Source organism: Zalophus californianus, chromosome 10 (assembly GCF_009762305.2).
Source record: "Zalophus californianus isolate mZalCal1 chromosome 10, mZalCal1.pri.v2, whole genome shotgun sequence".
NCBI lineage: Eukaryota > Metazoa > Chordata > Mammalia > Carnivora > Otariidae > Zalophus > Zalophus californianus.
This window is the reverse complement of record NC_045604.1, coordinates 104,563,457-104,580,396: the sequence shown is the minus strand read 5'-3', so window position 1 is coordinate 104,580,396 and position 16,940 is coordinate 104,563,457. Positions and strand designations below refer to the sequence as shown.

Here is a 16,940-nt window from a genome sequence, read left to right as displayed (position 1 = left end):
ATTTTGAATTTCCCCAGGTGATGCTAATCAGTTTCAAAGCCAACACCGAGAATCACTGCAGTGCTCCGCACTTTACCCGACCCTGTCCTTGAATACGCACAAGACCTTTTCGAGGTACGTGCTCTTAGAACCCCCTGCATTTTACAGAAGACCATCTGGAGGCACAGAGAGATTGAGTAACTTGTCCCTGGTCACACTGCTCTAGATGTTACCGGATGCCAAAGGGGCATTCCTGGCAAGCGGCGGGCGCGCTGGAAGATGGAGCGGTCTGTGATCCCTTGCCAGAGTGGAGCCCAAGGAAGCCCGTGGACTTGAGGATGGCCGCCTTGCAGTGACAGCTGCTTTTAATTTGTGTCAAAAAAAAAAAGCTGCCTTTTCATTAGAACTGTTTGGGATTTTCTTTTTTTTTTTTTTTTTTTTTTTTTTTTCAGCTGCCAGAGTAAGCCAGTTAACAGGGATGTGTGCAGTGAGGGAAGGCTGAGCACAGCTGCTCTGGGCTTTTCTCTGGGCAGTCCCGCTCACTGATTTTTCTTGATGATGGCCATGGTGGAGTCTCTGCAGGTGGTGGGCAGCCACTGCAGGAAGGAGCTCGGCTCTGACCAGTGGTGTGCACTGAGTGTCCACGGCCACGCATCTGGTTGCTTGGTTTAAGAATGAGGGGGTACGGGGCACCTGGGTGGCGCAGCCAGTTGAGCATCCAACTCTTGGTTTCGGTGATCTCAGGGTCGTAGGATCGAGCCCCGCATCAGGCTCTGCGCTTTGCATGGAGTCTGCTTGGGATTCTCCCTCTCTCTCTCTGCCCCTCCTGCTTGTATTCTCTCTCTCTCCCTAAAATAAATTTTAAAAAGGGGGCGCCTGGGTCGCTCAGTCGTTAAGCATCTGCCTTTGGCTCAGGTCATGATCCCAGGGTCCTGGGATCGAGCCCCGCATCGGGCTCCCTGCTCCATGGGAAGCCTGCTTCTCCCTCTCCCACTCCCCCTGCTTGTGTTCCCTCTCTCGCTGTCTCTCTCTCTCTCTGTCAAATAAATAAATAAAATCTTAAAAAAAAAAAAAGAACAAGGGGGCAGAGGGTAATGTGGAGGGGTCTGTGGAGCAAGACAGGGAGGGAGCAATGTGCTGTCTGGAGCTCGAGAGAGTAGAGGGCAGCAAGCACTTCTGCTGACCTGCCCCCCAGGGACCGACAGCAGCCTTTGATCCTGATGGCTCATCCTCGGCCCTGCGCACCCGGGGCTCCTACACGTGTCCCTTTCTGGTGTCCCAAGACCCTGTGGCAAGCCTCCAGGAAGCCAGGGCTGAATTATTCCCTCCTTCGTGTCCTGATCAATGTTTGCTATTTTCCCCATGTGATTGCCTTCCTGGGGCTCACCCTGTTTCCTCCCATGTGTACCTGTCCCACGGGAGTGTTGTAAGGGGTAACTGCGTCCGATGACATAGCATATGCACAGAGCAGGTCCTCGGTGTGTGTCAGACCCCTGCCTTCTGCCCCTCTGAGAAGGTCACCTGCAGTTTCTTATCCCCTACTGCCTGTGTCCCCTTTTATTCCCTAGTGTTCAATTCCCTGGACATGTCCCGCTCGGTGTCCGTGACGGCAGCTGGGCAGTGCCGCCTCGCCCCGCTGATCCAGGTCATATTGGACTGCAGTCATCTGTATGATTACACCGTCAAGCTCCTCTTCAAACTCCACTCCTGTGAGTACAATGGGCCAGATCTTCTCTGTGCGCCTCTGGCCGGAAGGAGGATTACAGCCAGAGGCTGTCCCTTCGGTTGCCCTTTCTGCCACTGCTCCCAAAGTCCCTAGAGCTCCCGACCCTCTTGAGAGTGAGGAGCAGGGCACAAGCTTTGGTGTGCCCAGGGAAGCACCTGGCTCTCCATAGCGGTGTCCTGGGACGGCTCCCTCCCTCCACCTCTGGCTCCATCACATCTCTGTCCACACGTGTCATGTATTCTAGGACCCACACGAATGATACCAGGCCCGGCCTGGACCCACAGGTGCAAGGGCAGTGGTGTCCAAAGTGTTCATCCACACAGCTTCTCTGGACATGTGGAACTTTATGGGGAAATAGAAAACATAAAACAGAGCTGCTCTCATACATGGTGGGCTGGCCCCTACCCAGCCACAGGTCCCCGGGATGCTTTTGCAGATTCTATCTTGGAAACTACTGTAGAGTTCTTATACTTTTGTGTGCTTTTTGTTTAAGACAATGTGTGTGGGTCCTGCTCCTGTGGGGTCTGCTGTGGGTGGGTCCAGTAGGTTTGGGGTGTGCTTGGTGAAACCATACCCCTGGTGAAGCTGATTTGGGTGGTTTCTGGTCCACACTCAGAGGCGTTCCCCATGAGGGATATACTCGTGCAGAATGAATGGATGAGGGAGAACCAAGAAAAATCAAGACCTGAGTGGATACAAGCAAGGTGTTACAGCCCTGGCAAAGGGACAAGGGATAGTCTAGAACTGTGGTCGCTGACTCGAAGTGGGTCTGGTTATTCAGGGGGGACAGGAAGCGGCATCACTCGGGTTAATCCAGGAGCATCTCGTGGAAGGGAGGTTGGAATCGGATGTTTAAGTGTTAGGAAGGCTTTGGACAAGTGAGCGCACCCAGAGGGGCAGAGAGCAGACTGAATCCCAGGGGAAGAAAGACAGTTGTCCTACGCAACATATACTTCTCTAAAAATGAAGGTTTCATTTTAGAATAGTTTAGATCTGCAGAAAAGTTGTAAAGATCGCTGAGGAAGTGCCCCCTATGCCCTGAACCCAGTTTCCTTTATTGTTAATATCTTACATTAATATGATACATTTGTCACAATGAATGGACCAATACCCATACATTATTATCAACTGAGGTCCATACTTCCTTCAGATTTCCATGGTTTTTACGTAATGTCCCATCCAGGACACCACATTCCATTGAGTCATTGTGTCTCCCTAGCCTCCTCTTGGCTGTCACAGTTTCTCGGACTTTCCCTGTTTTTGACAACCTTGACGGTTTCAAGAATTGGTCGGACACTTGTAGAATGTCCCCTGATTTAAGTCTGCCCGGTGTTTTTCTCATGACTGGACTGGGGTTAAGGGTTCTGGGGAGAGAGGCCACCGAGATAAAGTGCCATCGTCATCCGCTGTTTTGCTGGGCATTTTGAATTATCATGTTTATACACGCACTCCCTCTTTGTACCAAATAAATGTATCACCTATTCAAAAATTCCTAAACTGAGGGGGTGGGAGGGATGGGGTGGCTGGGTGATGGACACTGGGGAGGGTATGTGCTATGGTGAGCGCTGTGAATTGTGTAAGACTGATGAATCACAGACCTGTACCCCTGAGACAAATAATGCATTTTATGTTAATTTTTAAAAATTCCTAAAATGTACATTTAAGGAACAAGACAAGAAATAAAGGGATCACTGAGTTGTGATCTATAGTTGAAGTATGCAGCGTCACGCATTCTGGGAGGAGAAGGGACCTCAGAGAACCCGCTCTGTAGGAGAGGAGGCTGGTCTAAGAGGCTGCTGCTTGTCCAGCATCTTGCCGTTGGCTGTGACCGAGTGAGCACCGGACTGGGATCCTGAGTGTTGTCCTATAAGCTTTGCCTTCTGGCAGGCATCCTCTTGGGCAGGCTCTATGGATCCCTCTCAGATTAATGTCTGTGCTGGACCGACCCAGTGCACGTACCTCTGGGAGAGCCACACCTCTGCCACATGCTGGGGGTCCATCCTGCTGCTTGGTCGGGTCACCACGGTGTCTTCCGTGGTCGGGGACACAACTTCCAGCCCACTGCACCCAGAATGGCTCATGCTGCAGGAACAAACAGAAGGACCGATGTGGAGGAGAAGCACCCCTAGACTCATGGCTGGCCCTTCTGGGCCCCCTTGGTTACCCGTCCCTGTTCCTGGGGCAGCTCTAGGCCAGGAATGCCCAGACCCCTGGCAGGCTGGCCACAAGCCCAGGGTGGATGGTCCTCTCCCTCCGGAGCCCCGCTGTGGCTCTCCTGGTCCTCCTGTGGTCCCTCTCACTCTTTTCCCAATTTCTTCCAGGTCTCCCAGCTGACACCCTGCAAGGCCACCGGGATCGCTTCATGGAGCAATTCACCAAGTAAGTGGCTTAAGTGAGAGAAACGAATGCTATAAACTTGATTAGTCCACACAAGAGCACTTGCTTTAAAATGATTGAGGAATGAGGGTATCGGCAGAGTAAAGCAGTAGAGTGGAGGAGAATGACGATGGCAGCAAATGTATCGCTGGCTGGCGAAGCTGTCAGTTCTCTAGTAAAATCCACACGAGCATGTTGAAGAAGGTGATTTCATCCATTCATTCATCACCTGCTGTATGCCCCGGGCTTCACCTCTCTCTTCTCCCTATGTTCTCATACCACATATGGTCCATGTGCGTGAAACGCAACACCCAGATCTGGAACTCTAGCTGACTGAGCCTTGCCTCTGAATTGGGTCTCACGCACCCAATTATCTGTCTTACATCTCAAACTGAGCTCTAGGTTTTCCTCCGCAAACTTTTTCTCCCAGGGTGCCTGGGTGGCACAGTTGATTGAGCGTCCAACTCGGTGTCGGCTTGGGTCGTGATGGCGGGGTCGTGGGATCGAGCCCCTCCTTGGGCTCCATGCTCAGCGGGGAGTCTGGGCTTGAGATTCTCTCTCCCTCTCCCACTCAAGCTCTTTCTCTCTAAAAATAAGTGAATCAACGACAACAACAACAACAAACCCAATTTTTCCTTCCCGGCCTTTTCTATCTCAGTAAATGCTACCACATCCATTTAGACCAGAGATCTGGAACTCACCCTTGTCCTCCTCCGCCACGCCCGCTCCAGTGGCAGATGCTCTGCACACCTATCTTGGCTCTGATGGTAGCTGCCATCTCTCGGGCTACCATCGTTTTGTGCCAGGACCGTCCAATATGGCGGATGCCCTGGGCTTCCACTCTTGCCCCCTGAAGTCCTGTCCCCCCACCTCAGCAGTTAGAACAACCTCATAAAGACGTCATTCCCTTGCTCAGAGCCTTTCAGGGGCTTCTGATTACACTGAAAATAAAAATCCAAGCTCTTCTCCATGGTCTCCAAGGCCCTGCTTGCCATCTTTGACCTTGTCTTTATTGTGTTTAGGGCTTATGGTGTTTCCACCACGTGGGGTCCGTTTCCAGTTCCTGGAACGTTCCGAGCTCATTTCTCCATCAAGGCCTTAGTGCTCGCTATTCCCTCTCTTTGGGAGGCTCTTCTCCCAGCCTGGCCGGCTCTGGGTCATGTTTGGTCACCTCCTCACAAAAGCATCTCTGGCCTTAAATCTTAAATCTCTTTTTTAAGTCGGGTCTTCTTCATCTGCTGTTCCTCCAGCTCCACCTCCACCCCACCCCCCCATATTCTTCAGCCCAGCACCTAATTTATGTCTTTCATGGTTCTTAGCACAGCTTTATTTCTGCCTGACTCTCCATTATTACATGCCTAGCCCCTGATATGTAGCAGCCAATTACGCATAAATATTTGGATAAATTACTAAGCTAGTAAGCCAGCTGTCTTGTCTAGAAGAGGAAGAGCTTGTCTGACTGAGGGGTAAATTATTCTGTGCATTTGGGGAAGAGGATCGCTGGCGAGGGGAGACGTACAGTTCATCATTGGTTACGTGTGCCCGAGCAAGAGGGGGAGGGATGGCGTGAGAGAGAACCCAGGTGCCGAGAAGGGCGCTGGGGCTCAGCACGCTCTCTTTGACCCTCTTGTTTTGCCTGTTAGTTTCTTTGGCCCTGACAACAGAGAAAAAGCATAGCTGCCAAACCCCAAGCTCAGACTTCTCTTGCTGGTTCCCCGGGCAGCAGTCAGAGGCCAAGTTCAGGGTTGTGCTAACCTCCCGGTTTCCTTATTCCATTTGAAAAGCCTTATATGTTTATTCTATAATAGATGACTTATTAAATCCTAGGAGACAGGCCCTGGGGCTGATTTCCTGGAATGGTAAATTCCAGTAGCTTATGAAAGCAAAGCGGCCTATTACTGTTGGCTCCAGCCCAGAAAGAGGGGGATGTGTGGTCAGGTGATTTTATTTCCTTTCATTTTTTTCTAGCTTATAAAAACCTCTCCCGTGAGCAGCTACCTCCCTTTCTCGTCTGCACAGACCCGGCAGCTCCCTGAGGCCTCGGTGTCCCCGAATTCGGGGAAAGCACCAATGACCTCACAGGGGCAACCCCAACCTTGGGGTCAGAAGGGCTGGCCGGAGACCCCAGGGGTTTAGTGTATTGGGCTGAGCTGGAGGAGACTGCGTGTTGCAGGGAGAGGGCACGGAGACCCACGATCCTCTTTCCTCTCAGGAAATCTGTCTGATGCTCTCTGCTTCCTCAGCTTTCCATGTTTTGATTCAAAATGGAGACGCGAAGATGAGAAAAAAGATTGGTGTCTTCATTCCCATACCCATCCAAGATTGGGACACAGTATAAACAGGCTGCTTTTCTCCAGTCAAGTCTTGATGAGTTAGTTCCTCTGTGCGCGGTACCGTGGCAGGCCCGGCTCAGCAGGGCCCAGTCTCCGCCCTCTAGATGCTTCTAGGCCAACTGGGGAGATAACACAGAGCTCCAAAACAAAGGGATCTCCCTTAGTAATGACGTTTCCTTCCCCATGCCTGTGGTTAGGTTACGTATCCTCAGAGAGAGTACATTTATTTTCATGTTATTCTAAGCCACATGTTCCTGGGAAGACATCTGCCAGGCAACAGCATAAATTCCACCGCGATGCAGAAATTTGTTTTGGGGTGACCCACTCTTCCAGAGGACTCTGTCCTTTGAATCTCTCTTTCCTTACCACCACATAAGTGAGGACAGGCTCCAGATAACCTCCCCTTGCAGCGTCATAATCGAATCCCAGTGCCGTGGAGGTCATTTCCTTGATAGCCCGCGCCTCTGGGCTGGGCGGGCGGCAGGACAGCTGGGGGGCTGCACTGTCCCCGACCCAGGGCCGGGGAGGTGCCCAGCACCTCTCAGGCCCTTCTCCACCCCCAGGTTGAAAGATCTGTTCTACCGCTCCAGCAACCTCCAGTACTTCAAGCGGCTCATTCAGATCCCTCAGCTGCCAGAGGTACGTGCGCCCAGCCCCGCCATGGGAGCCACCAGGTCCTTGGTGCTCTCAGATCCCAGAGACGGGCAGGCCTGGTGGGTGACACGGTTTGGGGGGGTGTCTTCCCTCCTCAGAACCCACCCAACTTCCTGCGGGCCTCTGCGCTGTCAGAACACATCAGCCCTGTTGTGGTCATCCCGGCAGAGGCCTCGTCCCCGGACAGCGAGCCCGTCTTGGAGAAGGATGACCTTGTGGACATGGATGCCTCCCAGCAGGTGAGGAGCACCTCCACTGGAACCCGAGGGTTAGGGTCAGGGTGACAGCAGGGGGCGAGCCCCGCGCGCGGCCCTTCGCGCTGCCCCATAGGGGCAGGGGAGAGGCTCTGACCAAGAAGACCCTTTGGCCGTCGCCAAGCTGGACCGACTTCTAACCCAAGCGCTAAGCTAGACTGAGGCCCCTGCCCTGCGGTCTCTAGGAGGGACCACAGATGGACTTGAACCCAGTTAAGAAAGGATCCCTTTTTTTTTCTTTTTTTTTTTTTTTTTTTTAACGTCTCACCCCTCTGACCCCCGGACAGAAGTCTCTGGATCTCTAACTTTGTCCTCGCTCCTTTTTGGTCACCACAGAATTTATTCGACAACAAGTTTGATGACATCTTTGGCAGCTCGTTCAGCAGCGACCCCTTCAATTTCAACAGTCAGAACGGCGTGAACAAGGATGAGAAGTGAGTCCAGGCTGGGAGCGGGCAGGTGGTGCAGAAGCTACGTGAAGCAGGGGTCTGGCTGGCCACCCCCAACCGGGGCGGGATGCTCAGTGACACTTGGGCCCCTCGGAGAAGTGACTCAACCCTCAAATATCGGCCCCTGGAATCCCAGAGGGGGATCAGATGAGGTTGAAATAACCCATGGGTGTTAGATTCGGATCCAGTGACACGGAGGGTCTTAACATATAATGTATGGAATTTCAGAGAACTTTCCCAAATTAACACCAGCTTTTAACTTCCTCCCCTGCTCGCCCAGCTCGCATTTAGAAGGAAAGGGATGGAAGCACAGGGGAAGCAAACTTGTTCTCTTTCTGCTCCCAGGGATCACTTAATTGGTCAACTATACAGAGAAGTCAGTGAGCTGAAGGCACAGCTGGAGAACATGAAGACTGAGGTATGAGTCGGGCTCTGATCCAGTTCTGGGCTTCGCCGTGGCATGTTCATATTAAATTTGCTTCGCAGAGACACTTGTCGGACCACATTTTAAGGAGGATGGCTGGGGGGGGGGGGCGGCGCTCATTAGTAGAAACTCCAAAGCCAGAAGGCCCTGGTCCTTCCGTGGTCTTGGTGGTGCTGCATTTCTGTCATTCCTACCTTGAGAATGACTTCTGAGCCAAGCCCTGTCTCCCTTTGGTTCTTGGAGTTAACCATGACCGCTGGCTGGCTGTGAAGCCAATAATGAGGAAGACCTGTTGTCCCGTGGCGATTGGAAGGTCTGATTTGTAACTCTCATGGCTGTTTGCAGGGTCTGGGGCGGTAAATAGGACTGCCCCCCAGGCCCACGGCTGGTCGGGCTTCACTCACGGGGGCAGGCAAACATCCCCTCCTCCCTCGTGCCCGCTCGTCCAGGACTGCTCCCAGGCCACTCCAACGAGACCAGAGTCCTCCGTCAGCAGTCACACCGTTGTCGGCCAGTGGCTTATAATGACCAGAAGCCTCAACTCTCATGAGGCCCTGGGTTGGGGGTGGTTGTTAGGCAAACATGGGTATTCATTGGATCGGTACTGGAAACCCGGGAGGACCCGCTTTTTCTGCGCAGCGCAGCCCCGCGGCCCAGCGCTGGGGCTCATTGGCTGAGCCCGTCCCACAGAGCCAGCGGGCCATGCTGCAGCTGAAGGGCCGGGTCAGCGAGCTGGAGGCTGAGCTTGCGGAGCAGCGACATCTGCGGCAGCAGGCGGCTGATGACAGCGAGTTCCTCCGGGCCGAGCTGGACGAGCTCAAGAAGAAGCGCGAAGACACGGAGAAGGCCCAGCGGAGCCTGACCGAGATAGAAAGTGAGTCCGTTAGGCTGGGGCTGAAGGCAGGGCCCGCAGAGTCAAACAAGGCTCAGGGGGAATGATGGGGCTGGGTGGCAGAGCCCCAGCCATGCTTCTGTCCAGAAGAGCCACCAGGAAGGACCTTCGTGTCGCCAGTCCGAGGGGTGGGTGGGAGCCCAGCCAGTGGAGAGCCCCGCAGACTCAGAATGCGGGGACGGCAACCAGGAGGTGACAGTGGGGTGTCTGCCTGGGCGACAGGGTGTCCAAAGGAGAGATAGCCTAAAGCCAGAAACACCAGTGAAGCCAATGCCACATGTATGCATGCCCAGGAGGCACGAATCAGTGCGGTGATCTGAATCTGGTGGATTCTTTTTCTAAAGACAACTGCCCAGAGGAGTTTATTTCAGTAGGATTTTTGAGGGCGAAGAAGGTGCTTGCATTTGTGAAAAGAAAGAAGGCTGTTCTAGGGATTCTGACTTATGGGAGGAAGGCACAGGGTCCCAGCAGGGGTAGACTGCTCACCTTGGCTCTTGACAATACAGGGAGAGCCCAAGCCAATGAACAGCGGTACAGCAAGCTGAAGGAAAAGTACAGTGAGCTGGTGCAGAGCCACGCTGACCTGCTGCGGAAGGTAGGACCCTGCACCGTGTGCCGTCCCCACAACGCAGGGGACACCGCCGCTCCATTGTCCCCACCAGTTCTGAGTGCGTCACCATCATTTCATGAAAACCACTGCTTTTCAGGCTCGCTGGCCTTCCATGTCTTGACTTTTGATGTCAGCCCTGATTGGATTATCCCCCGTCTTTATTATTCTTTTATTTTATTTATTCATTTATTTTTAGAGAGATATCGAGCGGGGTCGGGGGGAAGGGTCAGAGGGAGAGAGAAAATCCCAAGCAGGCTCCACGCCCAGCGCAGAGCCTGACATAAGGCTCAATCTCATGACCCCGAGATCATGACCTGAGCCAAAATCAAGACTCGGATGCTTAACCGACTGAGCCACTCAGTTGCCCCCGTTCTTTTAAATTCTTGAGCGTCGAGTATCTGAAGATGACATCTCTATTCTGGCTTCTCTCTGGGTAGAAAAGTGATTTCTGTGTCCAGCTGTCTGAATATTGTCAGTCATTCTAGAAGGAGATGTTGTCCCCAAGCTGTTAAGCCTGAGATAAGCCAGTTCAAGACACTGTTCTTCCCCTACAGAATGCAGAGGTGACCAAACAGGTGTCCATGGCCAGGCAAGCCCAGGTGGATTTGGAACGAGAGAAAAAAGAGCTGGAGGACTCCTTCCAGCGAATAAGTGACCAGGCTCAGCGGAAGGTGAGGGGAAAGGAAAAGTGCAGGGGAAATGAGGGAGGGGTTCTGCCTGAGCTGGAGGCGGGTGGAAAGACCTTGTCTTTTGCTGCAACAGGCAGCCCCGTGGGTTAGAGCCCTGTGAGCACGCTACAAGAGGTGTGAGCACGGGACAGGGTGACTGACGCACAAGGGGTTAGAGGCATGGCGTGATAAAGGGGCTTCGGCTGAGTAGGTGCATCAGCAAAGGCTTGCCAAGGGCGAGTCTGGGACGGTTGAGGGAAATAAAAGCACCCGGATATCAGAGAGAGACATGAACATTTATGAGGACTTGTGGTCGGGAGAACACCCATGAGTTGGGGTGGGATTGGCAGGCAGGTCCTGTGGCAGTAAGACGTGTCAGATAGAGAAAATTGAATGCCTTACACTTAACAGTCATGCTTTTCTGTGACTCAGAGTAGGAAATATGGTCTATTTAATGGAAGTAAAAGTTTCACAAAGCAATATTCATCCTTACTCTGTGGATGCATTTGGATTGTTTTTGCTCTGTTTATTTCATTTTTTATTTTTTATTTTTTATTTTTTTAAAGATTTAATTTTACAGAGGTTGGGGGAGGGGCAAAGGGAAGGAGAGGGTTAAGCAAACTCCGCGCTGAGCACGGAGCCCGATGCAGGGCTCGATCTCACAACCCTGAGATCACAACTTGGGCTGAAACCAAGAGTCGGATGCTCAACCAACTTGGCACCACCCAGGCGCCCCTGTTTATTTCGTTGTTTTTTTTTTTAATGTTAGCTGTGAATTCTAATGGGTTGCAACCTGCTCTTTGAACAATAGCACTTATGAAAGGAATCAAAAAAAGAGTTGTTTCAAGATGGTTAGATTCAGCATCATACCAGGTGTTGAGATGTCCGAATTAAAGACCAGTTCTGCATCTGTTATACTTCAATTTAAAAAATAAAAAAACACTTTCTATCTATAAGAAAAAAGATTTAGTTCTACTATTATCAGTACTATAAGCTGAAGCATGATATTTAGGAAATGTCCCTAAAAATTCTCCCTTCGACTTCCCCGCTTAACCAGAAGAAAACTTTCTGGAACACTCTGGGCTATCACCTCCTTCCACCCACTTTTTTTTTTTTTTTAAGAGATTTTTATTTTTTTATTTTATTTTATTTTTAAATTTTATTTATTTATTTGAGAGAGAGAATGAGAGAGAGAGTACACGAGAGGGGGGGAAGGTCAGAGGGAGAAGCAGACTCCCCCCGAGCAAGGAGCCCGATGCGGGACTCGATCCCGGGACTCCAGGATCATGACCTGAACCGAAGGCAGTCGCTTAACCAACTGAGCCACCCAGGTGCCCTCCTCCCACCCACTTTTTGTTGGGTTCATCCAAACTTGCATACAAGAGAGTACACAAATCTCCCATTGATAACTTAGGGGCTTTTTTCTTTAAGATTTTATTTTTAAATAATCTCTACAGCCAACATGGGGCTGGAACTCGTGACCCCGAGATCAAGAGTTACATGCTGACTGAGCCAGCCAGGCGCCCCAGTAGCTTGGGGGTTTTTATATGTGTTTATCCCTTGCAACCACCACCCAGGTCAGAGTGCTCCTGTTTTTCGTCTCTTTCAGACTCAAGAACAGACGGAAGTACTAGAGAGCTTGAAGCAAGAACTTGCCACCAGCAAACAGGAACTCCAGATTGTCCAAGGCAGCCTGGAAACTTCTGCCCAGGTGAGCATCACCTCCCTTCTGCATTTTTTCCCCGTCTGGCTTTGGGACTGCTGTCACCCAGCGTCCAGCCCCACACAGCAGCTGACCAAGCTGGTCCCATCCGTGCTCAGTGTGTGCTTGGGGGAACGAAGGTGGCGCCTCCTGTTCTGTGTGGCCTTCTGGTGGGTCTGGACTCCTGGGAAGTGGACCGTTTAAATCTCCCTCTTTAACTCGGCCGACATTGCAGTCAGAGGCCAAGTGGGCCGGCCAGATCGCTGAGCTAGAGAAGGAGCGGAGCAGCTTGGCGCATGCCGTGGCTCGTCGGGAGGAAGAATTATCCGCTCTTCAGGAACAGCTCGAACACACCCAGCGGGAACTGTCCAGCGCAAAGGCAAGTAACGGATGTCCGCCTCATTAGCAGTAGCTTGAGTTAAGATGCCAGGACTCCCCACTGTGTCAAGGTGGATGCTGCTCGAAGGCTCCTGATGGGGTCTATGTCCAATCCTCACCTCCCTGGACCATTTCTAGGAATCAGTGTGCCAGCTCGCCAAAGACCAACGGAAAATGCTGCTGGCGGAGTCAAGGAAGGCTGCGGAGCAGGTGGTCCAGGAGGCCCTGCGGCAGCTCGAGGAGCCCACTCTGATCAGCTGTGCTGGCTCTGCAGGTACCCTCCCCCCTGCCTGCCCGCACGTGCAAATTCAGTGGTCAGTGGTGACGTTGAATCCCATGTGACACTGAGCTCACGGGTCCTCCGCCTGCTGCAAGTCAGAGTCACATGGCGATGCCCAGGCCCCACCCTAAGATCAGTTCAGCCGGAAGCTCTGCAGCCCAGAGCCCGGGCGGTAGAACTTTCTAAAGCGCCCAGGTGTGATACCACTGCTCAAGTCCAAGCACGAGGGGGAGGAGGAGCAGACGGCCCTGTGTGTCTCTGGACAGAAGAATGTGGCCTGAATGAAGAGATGGTTGCTTAGAAGCTTCAGGCCCACACGGAGGGCAGGAACACTGAGAATACCCGTGCAGTCCCAGGCATGAACAAGGCCCACTCTGCATGTTCCAGAGTCCTAAGGGCATGCGGGTGGGGCAGCGGTCGGAGCCAGAGAAGCCCTGTGGATGAGAGGAGGGGCCTCAGAGGTGGCAGAGCACCCAGGCCCAGGGCACTGGTAAAGTCCTGGGTGTAGCTACCAGAGGGCCCACTGAGGACAAGGCAGATGGCAGGAAACAACCGAGAGTTGACTTTGATTATCAAATAGTAATGTCTACGGGGCACCTGGGTGGCTCAATCGGTTGAGCGTCCGACTCTTGATTTCGGCTCAGGTCATGATCTCAGGGTCCTGAGATTGAACCCCATGTCAGGCTCCGTGCTCAGCAGGGAGTCTGCTTGAGGGTTTCTCTCGCCCCACTTCCTCTGCCCCTCCCCCTGCTTGCACACGTGCACACTCTCTCCCTCAAATAATCTTTGGGGGCAAAAAAAAAAAAAAGAAATGTCTCCATTTGGTGACGTCTACAGCAAGGGCTGTTCTATCTTATTCAGCAGGGAACCCATCTGTAAGGAGGAAGGAGCACACTGAGTTCCCAGTTTACTGAGGGAATGCCAGGAAGTGGGGCAGCCGTGGGCAGATTCTGAGGAGAGACTTTATGAGCTGGGCTTTGAAGGAAAAGGACAGACAGGGGCCGCTGGAGGGGAAGAAGCGGGGGGTTAAATAACACAAACAGCTGATGTTACCAAGTGCGCACCGTGTGCCAACCACCGTTCCAAGTGCTCCACACGCCTCGGGCCCAGTGAATCGTCACTATGGTGCCGTGAGGTGGTCCTGTTGCTCTGTTTTCACATGAGGAAGCAGGTGTGCATGGCCTGCGATCGTAGCCACTAGTGATGGAGCCAGGAGCCACCCCTATGCAGTGACATGAGGCCCCCATACTTTAACTCCTGTGTGACAATCTTCACGGACCTGTGCCCAGAGGCACAGAGTGGGAATGGCTGTTTTGTGTTGTGTGCACAGCATGAGCACAGATTAGCCTGACAGAGCCAAGGGTTTGGGCTCAAGACTAATGAGAGTCCGAGGTCCTTGAAAGACATAGCAGGAAGGCCTGGCTTTATTTGGGCAGGCAGTCCTGAGAAGGGAGAGGCTCACTCTAGGCTGCTGATGTGGTTGCCCTGGCTCTCGGCTAAGGGACCAGATGGGCCCAGAAGCACAGCTTTTGAGGTTGCAGTGAGAGGGTCCTGCACAAGCGCAGTGAATCCTCTTGCCTCCACCCTCCCATCTTAGGGCGGCTCCTGCAGGGCTGAGGCCACTCACGAGGTAGGCGCATCCGTCACGTGCCTTACCCTCAAGGGGAGCAAGCGAGTCTGACAACTCCGCCTCTGACTTTGCCCTGTCTCCCTCCACCACAGATCACCTTCTCTCCAAGGTCAAGTCTGTTTCCAGCTGCCTCGAGCAACTGGAAAAAAGCTGGAGCTGCTATCTGGCCCGCCCAGAAGGTAAGAAAGGTACAGGATAGGGTCTGTCCCTGAGTGACGGCTGGACCGAGTTCAGAAATGCTTGCGTATGGAAGTAGCAACAGGTTCCTCTGCACCAAGAAAGGGTGTATATAACTTGCAAAGCAGGGAAGGAGGTAGGGAGGTAACCCTACCCCTCAACGGCCCTGAGCAACCCCCTTTAAACTCCTGGCAGATATCAGTGGGCTCCTCCACTCGGTCACCCTCCTTGCCCACTTGACCAGTGACACCATGGCTTACGTGAGCACCACCTGCCTTCGAGCCCCGCCGGAACCTGCCGACTGTGAGTACCGGGGCTGGGGGCCCGGGCTGGAAAGCAGGGAGAGCAGAGGGCCTTCAAAAGTCTTGGTTGTCCTGCATCTCCAGCGCTGACTGAGGCCTGCAAGCAGTTTGGCAAGGAAACCCTCCTCTACCTGGCTTTCCTGGAGGAGGAAGGAATGCAGGAGAATGACGGCACGGCCGTGAAGAGCTGCCTCAACAGGATCTCTGCCATTGCCGAGGTAGGAGCCGTGTTGCTACAGGGGACAGTTATAGAGGTTCTTGGGGGTGAGTGCCGGTGATCTGCCAGGGACTCAGTGATGTCCTAAGCCCGTTCTTTCTGCGCTTTCCATTTGACTCAAGAAAGTGAGAGTTGGCGCTGAAAAATCTGACCCTGAACGACTTTCCGGTTATATCTCATGCGTTGGCTGTGCATTGAGAACCTACTGTGTGTTCGTCACTGTGCTAAGCAGTATCAAAGAAGAATAAGCATAGTTTCCCTGTTTTCCGGGATTTGTATCTGGTTGAACAGGTTAACACCTAACATGGCGATAACAGCATATTTATTGATTTAATAAAGATGCAGTGAGTATGTTGTACATAGTGGGGAATGTATTAGATGTACAGAGACAAATAAGACATGGTCTCTATGGGAAAGGAAAATAAGGAAATCACCCATTTCTATACAGTAGGATGAGAGCGGTAATCAGCTCTATTTTAAGAGTTCAGTACAAGGCATTTACTTGATTCCAAAAATGGGTCATAATATTAAGTCCAGGGAATGAAGAGATCGGGGCCGGAGTTCAGATTTTCATCATCCCTCATCTGAACTCTTATAACAGCCTTCTGATTAGTTTTTCTGCCTCTGGCCTCTTTTTCCTCAAATCTCTTCCAAAAACAGAGATCTGATTGTGATTCCTCAGTTGATAACAAAAATCGAATTATGTAATGTGATACTCAAGGACTGTCACAGTCTGGCCCTTATTCACCTTCCTGGGTCCCTCCCACCCCCCGCCTGCACCTTGCAGGGTTGGTGGCTAGCGCTGCAGTGTACCTGCCTACCTGTCTCTTTCCCCTATGAGTCCTTAAAGATAGAGCGCGTACCATCTTCACGTCGTCCCCTTGGTCCCTGGCATGCTGTCTGCCAGGTGGCTAACACCCAGCGAATGTTTATTTAATGGAATATACATATGGAGAAAGCAAAGCAGTTACAAAGATCAGATGGATAGGGAGGTTCATAGTGGGGAGAAGTGAGCAACGAGGTAGGGAAGTGTGTCTGGGTAAGGAAAGCTATGGATAATGGTGAATTGCTGGCCTTTCTTTCAATAGAATGACGTGATCCCAGTGGTATTTTAGTGTTATTAAATTGCTGATGGCGGCCTAGGCAGCCTTACCACAGTCTGCCTTTTGCTGGAGATAGAGCACCTTCTCCAGGGCCATGCAGAACTGCTTCCCAGGACGCACATGTGTAGGACACCATTAGGTGAGGAAATAGGAATCAAATTAATTTTATTTTTTTTAAATATTTTATTTATTTATTTATTTGACAGAGAGAGACACAGCGAGAGAGGGAACACAAGCAGGGGGAGCGGGAGAGGGAGAAGCAGGCTCTCCGCCGAGCAGGGAGCCCGATGCGGGGCTCGATCCCAGGACCCTGGGATCGTGACCTGAGCTGAAGGCAGACGCTTAATGACTGATTCACCCAGGCGCCCCAAGAATCAAATTAATTTTAAAAAGCAAAGTGTGAGAGGAAGATCCTGGGCAGGTTTCCTTTCTGGCGGTAGGACTGACCAGATGTTTAGAACTCTTCCTAGGACAGGATGTGGAATATGCTAAATAAAATTTGGGGGGGAAATGTTAATTGAGTCTGAACTGGCGGAAAACTAAGGAAATTCTCAGAATCAGAAACCAAAAGGATGCAGGAGCCAGTGTTTGTTCATCTCTTGGCCTAGAGCTTGGATTTTAGTGGGCCACATATACAGGGGAGAGTAAGAAACAAAACCTAGGCCCAAGTAGGGTCAAAGTTTGGAATGCAGAGACTTCCTCCCCAAAACAGAACTTCAAAAGATCACACCCCAAGTGAACAGGGGAAAAGCCTACTCTACTGGAGAGATCTGGTCTCAACCTTGG

General features: G+C 52.0%; 1 protein-coding gene across 2 annotated transcripts in view; it reads left to right on the top strand.

The window, feature by feature from the left end:
- The window catches only part of HIP1 (huntingtin interacting protein 1), a 149,351-nt gene that overhangs the window by 118,298 nt on the left and 14,113 nt on the right, over positions 1 to 16,940 (top strand). For both annotated transcript variants that reach the window (XM_027611308.2, XM_027611309.2), the window contains exons 8-22: positions 1,548 to 1,688; positions 4,027 to 4,084; positions 6,978 to 7,053; positions 7,167 to 7,307; positions 7,659 to 7,756; positions 8,117 to 8,189; positions 8,886 to 9,069; positions 9,594 to 9,682; positions 10,252 to 10,368; positions 11,975 to 12,076; positions 12,303 to 12,446; positions 12,584 to 12,719; positions 14,448 to 14,534; positions 14,728 to 14,835; positions 14,919 to 15,052. In XM_027611308.2, coding sequence (XP_027467109.1) covers positions 1,548 to 1,688; positions 4,027 to 4,084; positions 6,978 to 7,053; positions 7,167 to 7,307; positions 7,659 to 7,756; positions 8,117 to 8,189; positions 8,886 to 9,069; positions 9,594 to 9,682; positions 10,252 to 10,368; positions 11,975 to 12,076; positions 12,303 to 12,446; positions 12,584 to 12,719; positions 14,448 to 14,534; positions 14,728 to 14,835; positions 14,919 to 15,052 — 1,688 coding nt within the window. The remainder of the gene's footprint in view (positions 1 to 1,547; positions 1,689 to 4,026; positions 4,085 to 6,977; positions 7,054 to 7,166; positions 7,308 to 7,658; positions 7,757 to 8,116; positions 8,190 to 8,885; positions 9,070 to 9,593; positions 9,683 to 10,251; positions 10,369 to 11,974; positions 12,077 to 12,302; positions 12,447 to 12,583; positions 12,720 to 14,447; positions 14,535 to 14,727; positions 14,836 to 14,918; positions 15,053 to 16,940) is intronic.